This window comes from Sphaeramia orbicularis, chromosome 4 (genome assembly GCF_902148855.1).
Source record: "Sphaeramia orbicularis chromosome 4, fSphaOr1.1, whole genome shotgun sequence".
NCBI classification, from domain to species: Eukaryota; Metazoa; Chordata; class Actinopteri; order Kurtiformes; family Apogonidae; genus Sphaeramia; species Sphaeramia orbicularis.
The window spans coordinates 60,073,991-60,098,303 of NC_043960.1; the positions used below are offsets into that span (position 1 = coordinate 60,073,991).

At 44.4% G+C, this 24,313-nt stretch overlaps 1 protein-coding gene across 1 annotated transcript in view; it reads right to left on the minus strand.

Annotated features, from left to right (window-relative positions):
- Window positions 1–24,313, minus strand: part of LOC115418525 (kinesin-associated protein 3-like) — a 47,888-nt gene that overhangs the window by 19,504 nt on the left and 4,071 nt on the right. Inside the window, exons 6-17 of the mRNA XM_030133028.1 lie at window positions 23,700–23,799; window positions 21,630–21,754; window positions 20,702–20,800; window positions 19,026–19,204; window positions 14,165–14,327; window positions 8,293–8,393; window positions 5,855–5,963; window positions 5,638–5,750; window positions 5,248–5,413; window positions 4,109–4,234; window positions 1,356–1,454; window positions 9–94 (exon numbers count right to left, since the gene is read on the minus strand). Coding sequence (XP_029988888.1) covers window positions 9–94; window positions 1,356–1,454; window positions 4,109–4,234; window positions 5,248–5,413; window positions 5,638–5,750; window positions 5,855–5,963; window positions 8,293–8,393; window positions 14,165–14,327; window positions 19,026–19,204; window positions 20,702–20,800; window positions 21,630–21,754; window positions 23,700–23,799 — 1,466 coding nt within the window. The remainder of the gene's footprint in view (window positions 1–8; window positions 95–1,355; window positions 1,455–4,108; window positions 4,235–5,247; window positions 5,414–5,637; window positions 5,751–5,854; window positions 5,964–8,292; window positions 8,394–14,164; window positions 14,328–19,025; window positions 19,205–20,701; window positions 20,801–21,629; window positions 21,755–23,699; window positions 23,800–24,313) is intronic.

The window sequence follows — 24,313 nt, forward strand, 5'->3', positions numbered from 1 at the left end:
CTACTCACAGCGATGATGTCCAGGGTGTTGTCGCAGACTTTGCGGATCTCTGCGTTGTTGTCGTGCATCAGGTCAATGAGATACGCAGGAGCCTCTGGAGTCGAGTGGATGAAGGAGAACTGTTTATCACATGGGTGTCGGACTCATTTTAGTTCAGGTTCCACATTCAGACCAATGTGATCCCAAACCGGCAGGTTCTCATGTTTTTTTTTTTGTTTGTTTTTATTTGTGGTTTTACTGTGGCTGTTTTCTGTTTAAACACACAGCTAAGCCAACAAAACTAAGCTAACAGAGCTATAATGTAAACTATCAACTAACGCAGCACATGAAGATTATAAGACACAAATAAAATTAACCAAAAATGCACAAAATGTTCACTAAATCTAAGAAAAATGCATAAAATGGTCAACAAAATAAATAAAAATAACCCTAATTATAACTGAAATGAACAAAGGGGCACAAAATAATTAGCTAAACTAATAGCTAAGCTAAAGGCTAAGCTAACAGAGCTATAATGTAAAGTATCAGCTAGCATGTGAAGATTATGAGACACATAAATAAAATGAACCAAAAATGCACAAAATATTCACTAAATCTAAGAAAAATGCAGAAACTCATCAACCAAATAAATAAAAATTACCACAAATATCAACAAAGGGGCACAAAATAATCAGCTAAACTGACAGCAAAGCTAAAGGCTAAGCTAACAGAGCTATGATGTAAACTTAATATTATAAGACACAGTGTTTTTGGACTGAGTTTGTTTGATGATGATGTTTTGTTTGTGGACTCAGTCTGTGAATTCACCGGTGGTTTGGATGTGGGTTAGTTCTGGTTCTGGAGTTCTGACTGGATCAAGTATCTGTACCAACACGACAAGTGTAGAAAACATACCTGTTGATGTGTTTTAATGTGATTTTAACATGACCTCTGTGAGACCTGGACTCTGAACCCTGGACTTTAATCTAATTGGAGTTGGGGATAGGGGGGTGTGGGGTGGGGTGGGGGGTAGTGGAGACCCCTCCCTCCCAGGTTTTCATGGAGACAGAGCAGAGACAGGTGCCCTGAAGCCAAACACCAGCTCCTACATTTCCTGTGATGAACTGAGCTGAGGCCAGGAGCCTGAAATGAGACATTCCTGTTCTGTTCTGTTCTCCAGTGCACAAAGAAAAACATCCATCGAGAACACGCTGACACAAAACATATCTGGAATCTGACACAAACGACCGCAATCACTGGCACAAAGCACAGGCTTACAGGGTTTCCATGGAGACGCAGACGGGATAAACAGGGCCGAGGGCGGAGCTCGGCGTTCACAGCGAAGCGCCGGGTATAAATGCGAGTCTGAAGGATACGAGTGTCTTTGACGATGACGTCTCTGGTGGCTTTGTGGAAAACCATCTGATAGAAGACGTAGACGATCTGACACACAAACTCGTCGTCCTCCTGTTGAGCTGGAAACGACAGAAACAACGGTGGAACATGAAGGCAACAACAAGTTTGTCTGACAGCTGGGTTTGAACAGGAGACAAAGCAGTTGAAGGCATTATCTGTACCTCAGGTCGAAGGTCATATGCAGGTTTACGGAGGTTTCAGAGTGTTGATGCTGATTAAATCTCTGAAGACGTGACGTTGGGCCGTTCGTTCAGAGAATCGTCTGCACATTAACCCTTTGGAGTCTGAATGTATTTAAGCCATTTTTGAACTACCATAATTTGTGGACTATAAGCCACTACTTTTTTCACCTGCTTTGAACCCTGCAGCTTAAACAATGATGTGGCTGATTCATGTTTTACGGGTTAACGAGCTTCATGCCGCCAATACATTTAGCCTGGTCGCACCAGACCAGTGAAATTACAGAACAGGTCACAGTGGACCAATGAAACCGTTCAAATCACCATAAATCAAACACACTCACAATAAATTCTTCAGATCACTCATTTTGTGCGTCATGCCCGTCATAAACAGTGTGAACACAGGTGACAGTTGTCACAGTGTAAACAGTGTAACATGTGAACAGACATGTACCAGTGTAGATACAATAAATATGCACAAAGCTCTGAAATGTTGAAGTTCACTAAACCTATCGCTGTCTTTTTTCCGTCACTGTTACTTCAACAGCTATTCGGTTTTCTGTCAAATTACACAAGGCACAGCATGCACTTCTCTGATTGGTCCATGTGATGCACTTTTCCACCAATAGAAACGTGGTGACCTGTTTTTTTGTTTTTTTTTCCCGTTAGAAACTCATTGTTACCATCTCTTCCTGCTCTGAACGTGACGACAACATTAGTGATGTCCCAATCTGGATTTTTTTTGCTTTCGATCTGATTTTTTTACCCCCTCCAGGAGGTATTGTGATCACTTTGCTTTGTGTGTTTGTTTGTGTGTTTGTTTTTTAGCAACTTTACGGGAAAACTATTCCACCCATCTTTCCCAAATCTTCCCCACAGATAGGCCTAGGCCCTGGGACCAACCCATTAAATTTTGGTCCCAGTAGGCCAAAGTTCAAGGTCACAACATCTACAATTTTCCATCTGTCATCATTGAGACATTTTCCAAAATTCATAAAAAATTCAAAACGACTCTGATTCTCCTCCAGTTGGATCCACCTGTAGCTTAGAACAATCTCTTGTATCTGGAACTAAATTGTCCACATCCACTGTGGAATGTGGACTCTGTGGACATTTACATTGAAAATCCCATTTACCACACATTTTTCATTATAACTCAACAAATATTGATCGGAATTTAATATAATTTGACAGACACATGACTGGTACCAAGCGTCAACTTTTTCTGCTGTATGGAACAACCTGGAAACTGTTTAATTTTAAAAGAAATAGTCGATCCACACATGCACACTGTTCGGGGTGCTTGGCGGAGGTTTGCATTCTCTGAACACTTATTTAGAATTAGTTTTGCTGATACCGATTTGATACTAATCCAATACCAACTTTTTACAATAAAAATTTTAATTTCAATTTGGAGTCATTATTTATAGGTTATTATCCTTTTATTTTACTTGAGATTCCAGTTGGTCTGAATGTGGAATCTGAACTAAAACAATTCTGACACCTTTGACTCATAATAACTTTAGTATAATTTTTGCACTTTCCAAATTCATACTATGGGGCAAATTAGAACCTTTGGTGGGCCGGTTTTGGCCCACGAGCCTTATGTTTACCACTGCTGTAGCCGTTCCGTGGACAGGTCTGTCCAGGGATTATATGGGGGTGTATTCTGCGCCGTATGTTAGTGATGTGCACACCAGCGGGTTACTTGTGGGTCGGATCAAATAATTCCACAGAAGCCCCACAGGTCACTACCGGACCTCAAAGTGAAAGTGAAACTTTATAGACATTCTACTAATCCCTCTAAACCTCCCACTGTTGTGCAGCTAATTTTCCTTTCCCCTACCTTCAGAAACTTCAATTTGAGGGAGCAGGATGTGTGTTTAACCACCACCCCCCCACCCCCACGCCCCAGACCCGGGTCCGGATTGACCCAATCTCATGACTAAATCCGATCCTGATCTTCTAAAAAATGCCAGATCGGCAGCCGATACTGATCTGTAGATCGGATCAGGACATCCCTATTACAAACAACATTATTGAAAATTCCATTTTTATTGCGTCTCGTGCGTCTGGTTTTCTTGTCTTTTCAACACCACTGACTTCATAATATTAGTTTGACACCTGCACTTTCACACAAGTTCAAACGGATACTCAGGGAGGCTCTGTCTTGCTGCGATTCGTTTTAGATCGGTGATGTCATCAAGAGGCGCCGACGTGTCCAGAAACTCCCAGGGGTTAATACAGAATGAACCAATCAGTGGCTGCACTTCCACCATGAAAATAATCGGAAATATTCAACTAATGTATTAAATAGTGGATATTTCATCAGTGTCAAACCTTCCACAAACTACAGAAAAACCTTCTGATTCATCCATTTCATTCCTGGTGCTTTTCTGTTTTCCATTTCCGTCTCCTGTTCCTTCTGACTTCTGGTTTATTTCTGACTTTTACAGTGTTTTATGTGTTTAAAGTTGAAAACACAAACTTTGTGTCTGCATCGTGTCTTTAACGTCCTCTGAGGGGTTCGTTACCGTTGAGCAGCTCGATCAGAGCCGGGATGATTCCAGACTTGGCCAACATGGCGGCGCAGGAGTCGTCCATGGACACGGTGCCGATCAGGATGACTACCTCCAGAACCAGGTCGTCCTCAGCAGAACCTGAAGAAGCCAGAAGAACCGGAAAGTCTCTGAGGTTCTGGAACATGTGGAGTCCAACAGAGAACCAGACCAGTTCAGAGTCCATAAGGCTCCGGGAAAGTCAGGGTCAGGACTCTGAACCGGGTCTGAATCTGGTCTGAACCAGGTCAAAGTCTGGTCTGAACCGGATCCGAATATAGTCTGAACTAGGTCAGAAATGGTCTGAACTGAGTCGGATTCTGGTCTGAATGTGGTCTGAAATGGGTGTGAATCTGGTCTGACCAGGGTCTGAATCTGGACTGAACCAGGTCTGAATCTGGTTTGACCTGGGTCTGAATCTGGACTGAACCAGGTCTAAATCTGGTCTGACCAGGGTCTGAATCTGGACTGAACCAGGTCTGAATCTGGTCTGACCAGGGTCTGAATCTGGACTGAACCAGGTCTGAATCTGGTCTGACCAGGGTCTGAATCTGGACTGAACCAGGTCTGAATCTGGTCTGAATCTGGACTGAACCAGGTCTGAATCTGGTCTGACCAGGGTCTGAATCTGGACTGAACCAGGTCTGAATCTGGTCTGAATCTGGACTGAACCAGGTCTAAATCTGGTCTGGATCTGGTCTTACCTGGGTTTGAATCTAGTCTGTATCAGGTCTGTTATGTTATGTGTGAATGAGTCAGTTTACGAAATGAATCCTCAGTGGACGATAAAGTTTCTTCTGACAGAAAAATATGTTTCGATTGGAGATAAACAGAGAAATTTCAAAGGTTTGGGTTAAATAAAACGACTTGGTGAAGTAAAAAACTGGTTACAAGTTGATGAAAACAGAAACCAAACTGTACTGATGTAATACTGATACTAGAAAAAAAACAAAAATGACGAAATATTTAAGGTTTTTTTTGAAGATGATTTGAAGAAATAAACTCAAAGATAAAATACACAGATTATGACAGTAAAAGTAATCAAGTGTCAGTTTGTTCAGAGGTCATGAGGAGGTGACCAGGGCAGGGTCAGAGAGGGGGGGGGGGGGGGTCACCTGGTTTGAGCCGGTCTTTCAGGTACGGGACCAGGTGGTACTCCTTCAGGACCAGAGCCCAGTCCAGGTCTGGGAGGGTCAGGTTGGCCAGGGTCCCCAGACACTCAATCACCAGCTCCTCAGGCTCCTCCTCCCTGATCTGAGCCGCCAGGTCGCCCACGTGGTCCTGAAAACACAAACACCAGACAGAGCTCCGTGAGACACATCTTCCACATCTTCACTCCGTGGTGTCTCTCGAGTCCCACGGCCCAAAATGTGAATGAACTTCTGTGTGTTTGTAGACGTTGGGGATGTTCAGGATCTTAAAGACAAATTAAAATCTGCAGGATCTGGAGTGTCCTCCGTTACCATGGCTACCATGGTCCGGTGATAGTTAATCTGAGGACTGACCAGGAACAGGCTCTTGGTGGGTCCGCTGTGCTGAGAAAGGTTCCGGATCATCTTCATTACCAACACGTCCTTCAGCTTCACTGCTCGCTTCATCAGCATCTTCAACCCGTTACCTACGGCAACGATCAAGCAGACGAGATGAGAGGGAGGCGTCAGGTTCAGGTCCAGGTCCAGGTCCGAGTTGACCCGTTTGCTCTGAGTGGTGGTGAAGTCGTACCCTGACAGAAGATCTGAGCGTTGCTCTTGTTTGCTGCCAAGTTGATGCACAGCGAGATGAGCTCCACCTCCATCTGATCATCTCCACATTCAAACACCATCTTCATGAGCTGTAAAAGAAAACAACCATCAGGTACAGGAAGAGGGGGAGGAGGAGGAGGAAGAAGAAGAGGATGAGAAGGAAGAGAAGGAGGAGGAGGAAGAAGAAGAGGAGGAGAAGGAGGAACAAGAGGAGGAGGAGGAGAAAGAAGAGGAGGAGAGGAGGAGGAGGAAGAAGAAGAAGAGGGGGAGGAGAAAGAAGAGAAAGAGGAGGAGGAAAGAGAACGATGGAGAAAAAATAAACTGAGGATGAGGAGGACAGACTGTGATGAAGGTGAGTCAAGTCGTAAAGAAAAAAAGTCTTTGAGAAACAGGAAGTGGGCGTCATCCTGAGAGCTGTAAACTCCACCCCCTCCTCCGTCTCTGCTCTGATTTAACATTAAACAGGAAAGGCTTTGAGCTGGGGGGGGGAGTGGAGGTGGGGGTCCGCCTCCTGTGAGGAGTCAGGAATCAGAGCCGGGCCGGGTCTGGGTAAGGTATCACATACCAGGGGCCCCGGACCCCAAATCAGCCCCGTCTAGACTCTCTGGCACCTGCCTCTGCTTATTTACCACAGACGGCCACCGGGGGCCCTGGACGGGATGGGGGGACGGGGCGGGGTCGGACAGGAACAGGCAGGTCTGACCCCCCCCCCCACCCCAACCTCCACGGGCTTCGACTCCAAACGTGACCCCATTAAAGGCAGAAGGTTGGCAATAAAAGAGGAGACAGAGAAGCACGAGGAGGTGACGGAGGATGGACTCCCCCACCGGAGGGGACGGACCCCCCCCACACACACCAGAAGGGATGCCACCAACACCAGCTTTAATCTGGACATTCTGTTTACTGGGTCCAAAACACGCACAGGTCCAGGTCTACAAAGACGTTGCTCCGCCCACAAACACATCTGTAAACATTATCAGACATTTATGAATCTGCTTCATGTCCACAAACTGAAACATAATCACATTTATGTTTCTGGAATAAAATGTCAAATTTAGATAAAAATTGTGTCAGATTTAAAACCTGTTATTTAAATCAGATCCAGTAAAAGTTCTGGTCTTGGTTCTTGGTTCTTTTCCAAACCTCTGATGTAGAGCTGCAGCCGATTAATCGATTAGGTGCTTGAAGCCAATGCAAAAATTCACGATTCAATTAATTGACTCGAATTGATTGAAGGGAAATATTCTTTTGCAGTTTTCCTGAATTGAAGCTTCTTTGTGCATCACAATAAGCAACCGTGTGAAACACAACAGTGGAACCAATGTTTAACAGCAGAGAAATGAAGGAAATTAAGCTGTGATTCAGGAGAATTGTGGGTAAATGATTTTTTTGGATCACTTTGAGTTGATTAATCGGTTGCAGCTCTACTCGGATTATTGATCATGTATTAAAGGTGTTTCTTCTGCAGATTCAAGTCTGACTCTACCACCGAGGTCATCTGAAGGTCACCGGGCCTCAGGGCGGGGTCAGAGGTCACATCCGGGTCATGTATGGGCCTGGGAGGAGGAGCCTCTGGGTTTAGGTCTGGACTCCGCAGGACCATCTGGACTTCATTTACACCCGTTCAACAAACAAACACATCAGTGACGATGAGGAACCGCTGACCAGGTCAGGGCATCGGGACCGGACTGGACCTGAAACCCACTTCAGTTAATCCAGGAGGAGGACGGAGACGGAGACCTGGACGGTCCAGGGTCTGGCAGTGGGACAGGATGTCCTGCTCATCCTGGGGTTGTCATGGAGACTGTTTTAAAAACATGGTGAACTGAAGACAAACGGGTCTGGCACTGATCTAGAACAGACACAGTTCTAAAAGGTTCTGGATTCCAAAGAGACTCACCTGGACTGGACTGAGACCTGTTCCTCTAAGACCACATTCACCATTAGACCAGGACCTGCAGGTCTCAGATAATCAGACCCAGGTCCTTATGGTCCACATCCAGGACTAAATGTTCACCTGCTGCTGGATGGACCTGTCCACGTCTGTCCAGACCTGTCCACGTCTGTCCAGACCTGTCCACATCTGTCCACATCAGAGCACTGTCCATCATGGATGACCAGTGCTCATGTCCATCTGTGTAAACCTAAGTCGTATCAGATTTTTAAACTGAGTTAAAAGTCAGAGGGTTTTTTATGAAAATGAAGCTGAGTTAAAGTAACAAAGTGAGAAAAACTCAGACTGATGAAGACACAGAACAGTCTAAAGCACAGCGAAGACATTAGTGTGATTCAGTGGAAATAAAACCATGAGAGGAGCTGTGCTTTGTGTTCTGGGTCCTGTGCATTAATGTGCTGTCTGTTGGTGGGCGTTGGCGTTGGCGTGGGTGTGTGTGTGTGCACTACATTAGCCAGCCTTACCTGCGGTATGCAGTCTGTGTCTGCAAACATGGACTTGAACCTGTCGGCCATGCTGATGTGGTACAGGACGCACATGCTGAGCTGTCTCTGGGCCTCGTCAGCTGCAACATAAACACAGGCAGGAGAATCCACGCATGAATGAGCGCTGTGTCGGACCGCTACGGGACGCCAAACGCCACGTCGGGACAGAGCCGGTCCACAAATATTAATGGGCTGAATGGCCTTTTGAACACACACTTCCTGTTGGGGAGACCGGGGCAGAACCCGAACCGTCCACCGCCTCCAGTCAGTCTGAGCAAAAAAAAACATGTGAACGTTACCGACGCTCAGGACGGGTTATCGGTGGTCCAGGTCCAGACCGGGTCCAGGTCCAGAGCAGGAGCAGCTGAGAAAACACTCCAAACACAAACATTTACATTGAATTAAAAGGTATTTTTTCATTTTCAGCCTAAAATAGATGAGAAAATGAAAAATAAAGTCAGAAGAGAAGAAAAAGGTTCAGGTTGGATGTAGAAAAACACAAACCTGGATTATTCTGGAAGTTTTCTTACTGCAGCTTCTTCTTCCTATTATTATTATTATTATTATCATTATTATTATTATTTTTATTATCATTATTATTATTATTTTTATTATTATTATTTAGAGCTGCAACCGATTAATTGATGAGGTGCTTGAAGTCAATGCAAAAAAGTCCTGATTCGATTAATTGACTCAAATTGATTGAAGGGAAATATTCTAACGCAGTTTTCCTGAATTGAAGCTTCTTTGTGCGTCACAATAAGCGTCCGTGTGAAACACAACAATGGAACCAATGTTTAACAGCAAAGAAATGAAGGAAACAAAGCTTTGATTCAGGAGAACTGTGGTTGAATGATTTTTTTTTTTAATCACTTTGAGTCGATTAATTGGTTGCAGCTCTATTATTAGTAGTAGTAGTAGTATCACTTTATTATAATTATCATTAGAACTTTTGTTATTATTGAAATATGTATAAACTATATATGTGTAACCATACAATAATATAGCAATAATGAAAATACTTATATTAGAGAAGAGTTAGTTATAATATGCACTATATATATATATATATATATATATATATATATATATATACACTGTGCATATTATAATATAATTACTTTTTATCATTATTACTTTATTTATTTCCATTAGTACTTTCTAATCTGTAATTGCCTGTTTTTTCACTTCTGTTTTTATAGTTGTTGTTACTGTTTTCTTTCCTTTTGTCTTATAATATTTCTTATATATGTTCATTCAGTCTTGTACTGATACTGGAGCCTTAGTGTCCTGAAGGATCAATAAAGTTCAAGCTAATGTAATCTAATCTGTAAAAAATATTAGAATTTATATTTGTTTGGTTATTTTTATGTACATTTTATCATTTGAACAGTTTTTTTCAGTCTTTGTCCTTTTCTGACATAAACACGAGTTTAAAACCACCATGAACCGACTTTATCCAGACTCCGCCTCTAAAGCGTCAAATCTTTCATTTTAATCATGTTTTGTTTCCGTCACCGAGTCTTCGTCCTCGATCCAGACCCAGGTTTATCTTCAGCTAAAAGGTTCAGTGATGCTGACGAGGACCAGGTTCTGGTTCCTCTGGTTCTGTTCATGAACTCGTCCGGTCTCTTATCGCAGATAAAACCTGGATGGATGGACTGTTAGACCGCCACAGACCAGGACCTTTATGAGTCTGACCTCTGACCCCAGACGCAGACTTAATGGAGTTCAGACCATGTTCAGACGGACGCTGTTCACAGGACTGGGACCAGAACCAGAACTGTCCTCTGGTACAGCCCGGGTCGGGGTCCAGGTCCTGGTCGTCCTTAGAACCTTATGGCCCTGATCAGATCCAGATGTGTTCAGTGAACCTCTGGAATCACAGGAGGAGAGGCCGTGTCCAGCTTTAATTGGGAAAACAGGAGGAAGCATCAATTTTACTGCTTTAATAAGTTAAAGCTCCGGCGCTCGGACCCAGTCGGACCCGACATGTGCTTCTCATTAGGCATCTTTACCTCCACCAGAACCAGCGCGCACACACACACACACACACACAGAGGCAATGAGCTGCTTCCTTTATGAGCCGACAGAGAGGGCCATTAAATGTTCAAAACAGCAGAGTGGGGACGGTGGTGGGGGGCTTAACTAGACGGTTCAGGGCCAGTTGGTGGGACCGCTCAGTCCAATTACACCCGGCCCGCTTCAACCCGCCCAGCCTGCAACAAAACCACACATTAAGAGGCATCTGGGCTCCGGCCTTTGGAGACAGAGGCTCCTCCCCCTCGCAGGACACTCAGAAATGACGGCGGCGGCATTTGCAGGATGCACTCGAACGCATCATTTCTACTGTTTAGTTAAAGCTGCAGGAGGAAAAACAAACACAAAAGCAGCTCGGAGTCGCCTCCTGGTCCAGATCTACGACTACAGATGGAAACGGAGGAACCCGACGCCCTGTCATGACGCTCCGCCTTGAAGGAATCTGATCAGCGATTGGCCATTACAGCTGTCAATCACATATTTAAACCCAACCTGTCTGAAAACACCAGTGACATCCATCCATCACATCTATCCTGCACAGTTTTCAGGTCTTTAAACTTCAACTCAAGCCAGAAAAATACTGAACACTAACACGGAGATGATTCATCTGCACCGACAGAACATCTACAAACCATTGGCATCAGAAGAACGTGGCTCTAGTCGATGACGACGGATGGAACTAGATACGATCACCTGGAGTTTGTTCCACATTCACTTCACTGCTCATAATGAACACTCAACTATGGCTGTTTCTTCATAAGTTCTTGTCTGTTCTTCTGTTCTCGTGAAACTTTACCAGTCGCGGCCCAAGTTGTGTTCCGTTTCAAAGTTCACACAAACCAAGATCAGGTGGAATACCCACATGTTGTTCTTGTCTTTTAGCTTAAACCCAGGATGCACTGGTTGGTGGCTCATGTGGACTTGGCTGTAAATACCCCAAGATGCGTTTCATACTACTATCAAAGGCAGTTGTGTCTTCTGTAAAAAACTGACCTCAGAAATGTGTTACTGAGTCAATGACCGTCACCAGGTGATGTGATATAATGTTGGAACATGTGCCGGAGGCAGAATAATGAGAATTACATCTTTATTATCATGAGATTAGTTTATCCAGTTTTGAAGAAAGTACATGTATAAAAAGTACAAATGACAAATGTACTCAAATCAAACCAGTCAAATATTGTCGCAGAGTTCGCAAGTCCAAACTCAGCGAGTACAGGGCTTGATATTGAGAAATGCCCTTTGTCTTAATTAGTGCATCATAATCGTCACTGTCGGGTGGAAACCAATTAAGTCCATTTTTGGTCGTTTTTTTTTTTTTGTCATGAAATGATTCTGTTGGTCAGTCTTCACATTGGTGTGACAGTTTTACAAATAATTAACCAATGAAAAGTGTTGAAAACAGCTTTTGACTACATCTCTTAACTCCACTTATTTAATTAGAATATGCATAATTTTTTCAGTTTCCTGAAAAATAACTGTTTTGGGCATAAGAAGTTTCCACCCGACAGCAACAATATATAAGTTTAAGGTACAAACATGTGTAGTACATACAGAGAAGGGTCGTTACTTTTATATCTGTAGGTTCGGATCAGTTTCCAGTTGAACACGTTTAAATGACTCCGTCCAGAGTTGGGGATGGTCACATGACTCTACGGCCCCAAGTCATGGTCACATGACTCTATGGTCGAGTCACGGTCACATGACTCCCAGACTGAGGTGGCATTTGATTCAGGACCACGTCTGGATCTGGACCGCGTCCGTCCAGAACCCGGTCTGAGTCTGATCCACAGGAATCCGGTTCAGGTGGGTCAACCCGTCACTTTCATCTTATCTGCGGGGGTCGTGACCTTGGGGTCAGATCTGACAGGCTCCACCCCCTGTCCGCTCTGCGCTGTGATAAGAGTCAGCTGACAGATGATTAATGACCCTGCTGCTGCGCACACACATGTCCAAACACACACGTATGAGCGCGCCCAGCCCAGCGTGTCAGAGCCCAGAGCAGCCGTGATATTTCAGCGTTAACGTATATTGTGTGTGCGCGGCGTTTCCGTCTCCACTTCCTTGGCCTCTGCAGACTCTCTACAAAAACAACATTAGTGCACAGGCTCTGGCATGTTATTCTAACAAATACATTCTATTAATTCTGCCGCGTTACCCGAGCCTCCCAGTGAGAGGCTTCAAACGCCGTCACATGACCCCGCGCACCAACGGCGCACTCTGGGAACCATTATGGAGACGACTTCCTGAAGGAGGCAGGTTTGGAGCTGAACTCTGCACCTGCACGCCACCGTTAGCGACGAGGAGCCAGAGGATGAACCGTCTGACGAACTGTGAACGGACGACAGCGAGATTCACCCAAACACGAAAACAGAAAACGCACAACAACAGCGATGACCACGACAACAACGATGACCACGACAACAACGATGACCATGACCAATAACGATGACCACGACAACAACGATGACCACGACAACAACGATGACCACGACCAACAACGATGACCACGACCAACAACGATGACCACGACCAACAACGATGACCACGACCAACAACGATGACCACGACCAACAACGATGACCACAACAACAACGATGACCACGACCAACAACGATGACCACGACCAACGATGACCACGACCAACAACGATGACCACAACAATAACGATGACCACAACCAACGATGACCACAACCAACAACGATGACCACGACAACAACGATGACCACGACCAACAACGATGACCACGACCAACAACGATGACCACAACAATAACGATGACCACGACCAACAACGATGACCACGACCAACAACGATGACCACGACAACAACGATGACCACGACAACAACGATGACCACGACAACAACGATGACCACACCAACAACGATGACCACGACAACAATGATGACCACGACAACAACAATGACCGTGACCAACGATGACCACGACCAACAACGATGACCATGACAACAACGTCCTCAGACATTTCACATTGTTCATATTTGTTCAGGTTATTCACATTTTTTGTGATAGGATAGTTTAAAAATGCAAATATTTTCATGTAATTTGACTTTTTTTACACTTAAAAAGGGCTAAATTAGCTGCTGCCAGTATTTCTCAGTTCTTATTTTACTGTTCTGATCCACTTTAGGTCATATTTGTTTGTATTTGGAACCTCAACTACAATGATTTCAACATCATTGATTGTTCTTATCTTCAGTGTAATTTTTCCATTTCACAAATTCCTCCCATAGGCCGGATCGAACCTTTGGGTGGGCCGGTTTTGGTCCCAGGGCCGTGTGTTTGACACCCATGGACTAAAGCATGGGTGATGTGGCTCTGATATTGTTCTAATAATAGAATAATAATAGAATACAGAATAGAATAATAAAATGTGAACAGTTGAACAGGATCTGAAACTGTAATGTCTGTAAAACAGAATTTCAGTTTGAACACAGGAACTTTCTGTGATATAACATTAAATCCTGTAGGGATCAAATAAAAACGTGTTCACTATTTGTGCAGATTTCAGCAGTAATTCAGTTCTTCCAGGAAATTATCATTTAAAAAAATAAAACCAATAAAAACTTGCCTTTTTAACAGTATTGTGATATATTGTATGGCGATCCTAGTATTGTGATTCGTATGGTGTCACCAGATTCTTGCCGATACGCAGCCCTATTTATTAGTGACTAATTTGGTGAAATTTAATTTTTATTCTGGAAGCATTTTACTTCTTCTGATACTCGTTGGAGTCTGAACTGGAGCCTTTTCGGTGTCAAAGTTAAACATTAAAACGTCTACGTTACCGAGCAGCGCCGACAGTTTGGGGATGAGTCCGGCATGAACCATCTGAGAGCGCAGAGACGAGTCGAAGGACAGGTTGAGCAGGAGGCGAAGGGAGGTGCCGAGCAGCTCCTGGTGACGACCGGGAAGAAGACGGGCCAGTTTGTGGACCGCCATGGCCTCGGCCTGGACACAACCAGAGGACAGACACAGTGACGTCTGTTACAGAACAACAGAAGAACTGAAAAACAGGCCGCGCCATCATCATGTCTGGGACCCGGATCCAGGATCGGAACCAGGATTAAAGGTTAAAATCAGACTTTACACAAAAACTATGTTCTGTTCTGTTCTCTTCTATTCTCTTCTCTTCTCTTCTATTCTATTCTATTCCATATTTAATTCACTGATCATGTAGATGTTCAAAAAAGATCAGATTAAAGTTGAGGGTTATTATATCAAAAACAGAGAAAACTGAAGAAAAAGTGACTTTTTCAGCAACGATATCATTAACTGAACATAAGCCCAGTGTGTCCATCCACTGTCACTGATCCAACTGCATGGTTTTATTATTTTTTTATTCAATTTTGTTCATTTTGTTGCTTATTTGATTCTTTTTTTACTTCATTATAGTAAAATTTTGTATTTTATTTAGTGTTTTTTTTTTGTTTGTTTTTTTTTTTAAGTTCATTTTTGTTCATTTTATTCATTATTTAATTAAACTGTCACTGATCCAACTCCAGGGGTTTTACTGGTGAATCAATGTTGTAGAACAGGGGTGTCAGACTCATTTTCTTCCGAGGGCCGCATTCAGCCCAATTTAATCTGCAGTGGGCCGGACCAGTACAATAATAGCATGATGACCAATAAACAGTGACAACTCCAAATTGTTTTAGTGCAAAAAATAACATTCAATTATGCCAATATTTACATTTACAAACTATCCAAACAAAAAGGATATGAAAAACCTAAAAAAAAAATGAAATTTGTTAAGAAATATAAGTACAATTTTATCAGTATTATGCCTCGACTTATCATTTATACACATGCACAAAACATTTAGTAACAGGCAAGAAATTAAAATTACACTAAATTTTCTTCATTTCTTCATTTTGTTCAAGTTATTCACATGTTGTTAAAGGATAGTTTCTTAATGTAAACATTTTCAGAATTTAATGTTTTTTGCTCTAAATCAAAGAGAAAAAATTGGTGTTGTCATTATTTATAGGTTATTATAACATTATTTTTGAGTTTGATGCCCTAACGTGCACTTTGCAAAATAATCCTGTGGGCCAGATTGGAACCTTTGGCAGGTCGGTTTTGGCCCCCGGGACGCATGTTTGACACCTGTGTTGGAAAAGATGACGGTGTTTCCACGGTAACCACGGAGCCTCTGAGCATCCAAATATGGTCATATCTGATGACCATGACAAGATGAAGAACTGTATTTGACACCAGTTATTTACTCGTATTGATAGGATTAGTGGATCAACAGGAATTAAACCGTTTAAATCAGTAGATGGTTCTGGGTCTTTATGGGTTAATTCTTATTTTTGACTTTTGATCAGTTTCAGACTTTATTAAATAAATGTAATTAAATAAACATGGATGGCATGATGTGAAGGCCTGGTCCGTCCAGGTCTCGTTTTCGACGGCGTCGGGTTCAGCTCAAGTGGAGGTGTTGTCACGCGGTCACGTGACGGTGTCCGCAGTGTTACATGCGGCGGCGCCGTTAACACGTGTGTCGGGCGTCCGCTGCGGTCTCCCTCCGCCACACATGACGGTGGCAACCTGGTCCCAGTTAAACCTCCGAGCGCTACCGTGTTACTGCAAAACCAGCTCCAGTCACACCAGCATCCCAGAGCAGACCTGGTCCATAATCAGAGCCAGCCCGCTTCAATTACCGCCACATCCTCCTCCCATTAGTGACAGCAGCTCCAATCCAAACGGACCGGCCTCTATCTGATCACACTCACAACACGGCCGCAGCCTAAATAAAGCCCACGTTTACCCGATAAGGCCTTTTTTTAATCGCCCCAACGCCGTCCCTGGTGTAAAGCGATACGACTCTCTGAGGAGAACGTGTTGAAACGCTGGTTCTGGTGTCGGACTGAGGCTCCGAAGCCCTGATGGGTCTTTAATCTGAATCAAAGATACACCGAAGGGGAAACAAGGAGATAAAACCAGTTCCTAACACGGTCTGGCTTTGATAAAGAGCCACAAACTGGGCCCGATTGGAACCAGGTGGAGCTGGATTACAGAGACTGGGGGGGGGGGGGGGGGTCTGGAAGCTGAAATCTGATAAGAGGGCAGTTTTACGCAGAAACAGAGACGTGTCAGAGTGAACGGGACGAGACGGGTTTCAGACGCTGAACGAAAACTGTGAATGAACCAGAAAAAGGCCGTTGGTGAAACACGGGTTCGTCCGCATTCAGCACAAACCAAAAAAAAAAACAAACTAGAAGCAGTCAGAGCGCAGACCTCCACCGAGACAGATCAGTGCCCCCCCCCCGATCACCACCAGAATTTTATCATTTCTTCCTTGTGCCAGTATCAACATTTCCTGAAAATTTCATCCAAATCCATCCAGAACTTTTTCAGTTATCTGGCACACAGACAGGCAGACAAACCAACGCTGACAAAAACATAAGCTTCTTGGCGGAGGTAAAAAAAACACTGTCTTTTTAGTCGCATTAAATATAATATGTCATAAATGTCATTACTAGAGCTGACACCGATTAATCGACTCAAAGTGATCCAAAAAAAATCCTTCAACCACAATTCTCCTGAATCAGAGCTTTGTTTCCTTCATTTCTCTGCTGTTAAACATTGGTTCCACTGTTGTGTTTCACACGGACGCTTATTGTGACGCACAAAGAAGCTTCAGTTCAGGAAAACTGCCATAGAATATTTGCCTTCAATCAATTTTGAGTCGATTAATCGAATCGTGAATTTTTGCATTGACTTCAAGCACCTAATCGATTAATCGGTTACAGCTCTAGTCATTACTTTATCTCCAGAAAAACCATGTGTTTGTGTTTTATTCTAGCTTTTCAGGCCTGTTGTGATGGTTCCCAGGCCCGGTCCTGGTCCTGATAATCTGGCTCGTTCCTCTGGACCCTGTTCCCTGTTTAGACCAGATTCTGGGGCTGGAACACAAAGATCTGGTTTGAGATTAAACTCCGGCTCCAACCTGGACCCGGACCTGGACCTGGACTCGCCTTGGTGGAAACCCAGTATTTCGGACCCTGTGCAGGTTTTCACAGGCCTCGGTTCCTTTGTGGTCTGGTTTTATTTGAATAACGTGTCGTTTCTCACCATTATTTTCACCAAACCTCTGAAGACAGACGAGTCCTTGAACTGGTCTGAATTCAGTCCCTGTTCGTTCTACGTCCGTTTGTCTGGTGTTTACAGTCATGTCTGTCCACCGTTTGAGTGCGTTCAGGTCAGGTTCAGTGGGACACGGTGGACCGGGTGTCCACATACGTAAGGTCACATGTCCACATGTCTCACCAAGGGGTATAACCATAAATGGCGGTAAAATTGCAGATGGTTAGTATTACCGTTTAAATTCTAATTATCATGATAACTGTGTTTGATTACCGCACTTTTAGGAGAAAACCCTCTGTAAAGGTCTGCTTTAATGTCAAATATTTGAGTATAGTTTTAATTTATTACAATTTAGATTTTCTATACCTAATATTTGGAACCAATATTCACTTTTAAAGTCTTTGAAAAGGTTCGTTAAACATCTGTGTGTTATTTATGCAATAAATTATATACATTTTTCAAATTGGATTTTATATATTTTTTGTGTTTTCTGTCCTTTTATGCTTTTATAGTAGGTTAAAGTGAAAAAATAATAGACAGATGATATAAATGAAGTTGTGCTGAAAAAAAAACAGATCCCAAACATGGGTATAGTAAACATTTGTTTCTATAGTATATAAAGGCCAAATCAAAAGGACTGAAAAACGGACAAAATAGGCTCAGACCACTAAGGGTTAATATTGGAATGTTTCTGACACAGAAGGGACATTGGGACTATTATTTTATTTGGTTTTTTGTTTGTTTGTTTTTTAAATATAACTTGGTTAAATTATTTTAATCAACTAAATTTTAAAAAAGTAAGAACAACAATGAAAAGTATGAGCAGAACAAGCTGTGGAGTGACTTTGTGGAACAGTCTAGAACAGGAGATAAAGAGAAGTACAAACAAATCTATTTAAAAAGAGGTCTAAAGAACTGTTTCTAAAAATGAAGGATAAAAATAGTATTGTCTTAAAGATCAGTCTTGGTTTCTTGGAATTAAGAGAGAGTAATTTGAATTTCAGAGATTTTCATCTGTGTAAGTGGATTAAAGTGAGGGCAGATGTGAAGTCTAGATGAACTGGGACTGTGGGGGTGAAATTATGGGATGGACCTTATGATACATTTAAGTTATCCACTCCTTTGGCGAAGTTTAAAAAAAAAAAAAAAAAAAGAGTACTTTAAGTTTAAATTATTCAGAAATATTAAACTGAGATGGTAGATGTGTTTTTGTTGTTGATTTTTTAAAATGTATTATTCTGGTGTAAATGCTGGATGCTGTTCACATTTAAGTTGATGTAAGCAGTGGATTGGCTGAAAAGGATAGGCAAAAAAATCAGCTTTTGCTTCTAGCCTATTCCATTTTTGGTTTTTATGTTTATTACGTTTGATGCACTGAGTACAATGATTGATGTAAAACCGAAAATAAATTCATTCATTCATTTCAGTGTGTATTAGTACTGTTTGAACATTTTGAGCACAATTTCAACAATATCGCGATAATAATAATAACCGTGATAATTTTGGTCACGATAACTGTGACATAAAATGTTCGTTCGGTTCCATCCCTAGCCTCACCATGTCGTTCTTGTTCTCCAGGAAGATGGAGAGTTTCTTGAGGAAGGAGACAACGACCAGCAGCAGCTCCTCGTCCTCTCGGTCCAACAGCTTCACCAACATGTGCACGATGTTTTTGTTCCTCATCTTCAGCTCGGTGCGAGTGTCTTCAGCCAGGTTCAGCAGCAGCGACAGGGCCACTAGGGGGCGACAACAGCAGACAAAGCAGCTTTAACAGAGGAGAAAACAAGGGAAAAAAAAAAAAAAACTACAGAAATACAGAATAAGAGGTGCAGTGTGACCCAAAGCATCCAGGCTGATGTGGTCTAAGTCTGGGTCTGGGCTGGGTCTGAAGGGGTTAAACCAGTGGGGCTGGAGTCTGAGGGTCTGCTGTTTACTCACAGCCGTCTGAGAGGATGACACATCCAATTAAAGCTGAAGGCGACCAAAGCCCCGAGAACACACTTCAGCCAGCTGCTGATTAGTTTACACCGTCCTCCACTTCCACAGAGACCCATTCAGGACCAGATCCAAGACCCATTCAGGACCGGATCCAACGGAGACCGATTCAGGACCGGATCCAACAGAGACTGATTCAGGACCAGACCCAAGACCGATTCAGGACCGGATCCAACAGCACACGAGTGGAGCTACTGACGGAGTAGTCAGAGACCGGACCAGGGGTTCCGACCCCAGAGGGTCTGATCCCTGACCAGCTCAGATATAACCCCTCCAGCCTGTCCCGGTTCTGCCCCGGGGCGTCCTCCCAGTTGGACATGGGCCCCGTCACCAGGGGGGTCATGTCTCCACCCTGGGACCTGGACCTGGTTCTGTTGGTCTGGATGAGGATGGGAACAAAGAAGGCCCGATAAATTCAGAGCTTCACCTTTCAGCTCAGCTCCTTCTGCACCACATCAGACGTTACAACGTCCACATCAGAACCAGCGCCGTCCTAGTCCACCAGTCCACTAGTCAACCGGTCCACCAGTCCACTAGTCCACTCGTCAACCAGTCCACTCGTCAACCAGTCCACTAGTCAACAGGTCCACCAGTCCACCAGTCCACTAGTCCACCAGTCCACCGGTCCACTTCCTGACCAGTCAACCCCCTCATGGACAAGACCATCGGTTAAAGTCCTCCATCTGCCGGAGCTGGATGGACCTCATCCCCAACCCAGAGCAGATCCACGTCCTCCTCCTGAGCTGAGGCCAACAGGACCACATCATCTGCATAGAGTAGAGATGTGGTTCTGAACCGGTCCAGACACTAAAGATTCTGTCCACGAACATAATGACCAGAACCACGTCCACTGGAGATGAGTCTGACCTCCTGATGGGGACGTGGGTGGAGTTGTGGCTCCGGTCAGAAATCAGGATGGAGTCACAAACAGGAGCACAGTGAGGTCTGTCAAAGGTCAGAGGTCATAAAGAAAATCAGCAACATCATCAGAGTCCAACGTCATCCAGCCCCGTTTCATTCATAACGTCAACCCTCAGATGCTAATGTTTACAACCGCCTCAGAAGAGGAGGGCACAGAGGGACCAGATCACACCTGTCAATCAGACAGTCTACTGGACCTGATCTGGTCCATGTGGAGATGTTTCTTCCAGATGGACCAGATCCGTTATCAGGGGGGTCCAGGTAAAACCACAGAGTCCAGGACTGCTTAGATGTGGATGGACATGTTTGAGTGTTACCTTTGAGGAGCTGCTCCTGCTTGGACAGAAGACTCTGGAACTTCCTGAAGGACTTCTCATGGTCTTTCTTCAGGGTTTGATTGTCTGAAGATTCTTCATGTGAAAACAGTTAAGGAACAAAAAAACTTTGACGACTTTCAACATCAGAAACAACCGACCAAAGTGAAGAGAAAAGACACCAGAGAAATGAAAGCAACATTAGTGGGGGTGTGGTCATCATCAGCTGACGGCTTTATTCAGGTTTGACTGAATGTTAAAGGAATAAAGTTTGTAGTCAAACCTGAGTGAAAACTGGACGTCCAGGCCTTGGTCTGAGTGAAAACTGGACGTCCAGGCCTTGGTCTGAGTGAAAACTGGACGTCCAGGCCTTGGTCTGAGTGAAAACTGGACGTCCAGGCCTTGGTCTGAGTGAAACCTGACCTTTTATGAAACGTGCATTTGTAATAGTTTTAGCAGAAATCCTCTCCACATGAAGCTTTAACCTTTGACCCTCAGTATAATGATGATGTCATCAGGCTTCATCTGAAAGGCGTGGTTTCTGTGTTTAACATGCGACTCAAACACAGACTGAACTCCATCAGATTAATCCTGGATCACCCCTGGTTTAAGGCACCAACTCTATTTTCTTTCCTTTTGTCTTATAAGTCTTATTTATTTATTTATTTTCTTATTTCTTATATGTGTTCATTCAGTCCAGTACTGATACTGAAAAGTTAATGTCCTGAGGGATCGATAAAGTTCAGTCTAATCTAATTTAGTCTGATTTAATTTAATCTAATCTATTTAATTTAATTTAATATAGTCTAGTCTAATCTAATCTAATCTAGTCTAGTCTAGTCTAGTCTGCTTTCTGACTCCAGTCCAGCCCAGGTCCAGACCAGGTGGATCTGACCCAGCCTAGGTGGGTCTGTCTAGGGTTAAAGGATATAGACCTTCTTCTTCTTCTGCAGCTCTTCCTGCCACAGGTCAAACCTCTTCAGCTCGTGTTCGATGATGTTCATGCACAGAGCTCCGATCTTAAAGTGTGTGACCAGGCCGTGGAACTGGGAGAAACTGAGGAGGAACCGACACAGAAAGACCCACAGTTACCCCAGAATGGAGAAACTGAGGAGGAACCGACACAAAGACCCACAGTTACCCCAGAGTGGAGAAACTGAGGAGGAACCGACACAGAAAGACCCACAGTTACCCCAGAGTGGAGAAACTGAGGAGGAACCGACACAGAAAGACCCACAGTTACCCCAGAGTGGAGAAACTGAGGAGGAACCGACACAGAAAGACCCACAGTTACCCCAGAGTGGAGAAACTGAGGAGGAACCGACACAGAAAGACCCACAGTTACCCCAGAGTGGAGAAACTGAGGAGGAACCGACACAGAAAGACCCACAGTTACCCCAGAATGGAGAAACTGAGGAGGAACCGACACAAAGACCCACAGTTACCCCAGAGTGGAGAAACTGAGGAGGAACCGACACAGAAAGACCCACAGTTACCCCAGAGTGGAGAAACTGAAGGCTGTTTTATGCTTACTGTGTCAGCGAGCTCCGCGTGGCTTCATGCGGTCAATTGACATCATTTTCACAGCCCCGCCCCCTCGCGCGGCTCATCTTAAGTGGAAACTTTCCGTTTCGCGCACCTCAGAAAATCTGTAAAAGACGCGCGGACAACATGGCCGACATTTAGGAGCTCCTGGTGGTAGAAGAACTGAAGTACAGGCACTGGGATGATTGGTCGCACCGGGACCACTGCGACTGCCATGTGGTGAACAATTCATGGAGGGAAACTGCAGCTACAGTACAGTCGGCAAAGAGGAGGAATGGCAAAAAAAAAAACCCGGAAGAACATTCGGGACAAATATGTGAAGGCAAAAAATTTTCTTCTCTAGTTTTTTTTACTGTGATAGATGTGTGTTTGTGGCACACTGCCCCCTGCAGTTTGGGAATAGACACCACACGGAGTATAAAAGCACCACGCGTACTCTTGTGCCGACTCCGTGCATCTATTTTCCGCATGTCACGTTCGTGCGGCGACCACAAAGCAGCCTTCAGGAGGAACCGGGACAGACAGACCCACAGTTACCCCAGAGTGGACCTTTGGGTTTGGGGTTCCAGCTGGGAGCTGTCGTCATGGCGACCCGACCCATCAGCTCCAGCCGTTTACACAGTAGACCGTCCAAGTCCAAACACATCCAGTCAAACAGGACGTCAGCCCCCCCCCCCCCCTCCGCCTCTAATCAGCCCCGCTCGCTCCGGTTCTTGCCGTCGCCATGGAGACCAGCCAAGAACGACGATCGCTTTCAGACGTCGTCTCGCTGCCCAAATGAGCTCTGACAGACGTTTATGTATTATTCTAACTGAGACTAATTTTAGTGTTTCCTAAAACTTCAGCCTGAGCTTCAGCAGAGACCGAAGAGAGCGAACGCACAACGACATGACCGTACGACTGACACGACCGTACAACTGACACGACCGTACGTCTGATACGAGTGTTGGTTCAGTTACTGTCGACAAACAGGAAAATAACTTAAGGAAACTGTGACAAAAGGCCAAATAATAGATAAGATGAGGTTATCAGAACCAGAACCAACTGACCCGTGACATCTGAGTGAAAACAGAGAGACTGGTGTAAAGGCAGGGGGTCCATTCAGAACCAGAACAGAAACAAAAGAACTTTAACTTGACCATGGAGTCTGTAGAACCTCAGTACGGTTCCACTTAAAGAACCCAGAAGAACCAGTACCTGCACACACACACACACACACACACACACATGCACGCACGGAGGAGGAGGAGAAGAGTTCCACAAGTTTAATGGTACCGTTCTGGATCCACTCCTGTGTGTGTGTGTGTGTGTGTGTGTGTGTGTGCGCCCGTGTGTGTGTATGTGTATATGTATATATATATATATATATATATATATATATATATATATATATATATATATATGTATATATATATATATATGTATATGTATATGTATATGTGTGTGTGTGTAGTACCTGGAGAAGCAGTAGTAGATGCAGATGATGGTGGTTGCCAGGTCGACGCTCTGCTTCCAGTCCTCCCTCAGGACTCGGGCCAAGGCTCCGAGCGCCGTCTCTGACACAAACACACATCACAGCAGATTAGAGACGCGTCTGAGGACGGCCGCGCACGCACAACCGGGTGCCAGAGGGGGCGGAGACCCGGGGACCGGCTGAACCCTGATGAGGCTCCTGAGGGTCTGGAGATCAGGGTCCAGTTCAGACCTGGATCCCAGAGTTGGTCTCAGTTTTCAGTCTGACCCGAGGCAGTCGTGTTCGCACGAACGCTCGGCTCTTATCAAGCCTGACCGAGTGATGCGGAGCGACAGACGCGGCCGACCCACAATGCATTGTGACAGGTACAGATGGAGCGGAGGTTCGAGGTGTTGTGGAAGAAACAGAGCCGTCGCCATGGAGACGAGATGGAACACAGCCGACGGGGGTTTGGGTCAAAGGACGACGGAGAAAAGAACGAAGGAAGGATCCACGATCGGAACCAGAACCTAATCCACGATCGGAACCAGAACCTGGTCCAGGATCAGAACCAGAACCTAATCCACGATCGGAATCAGAACCTGGTCCAGGATCAG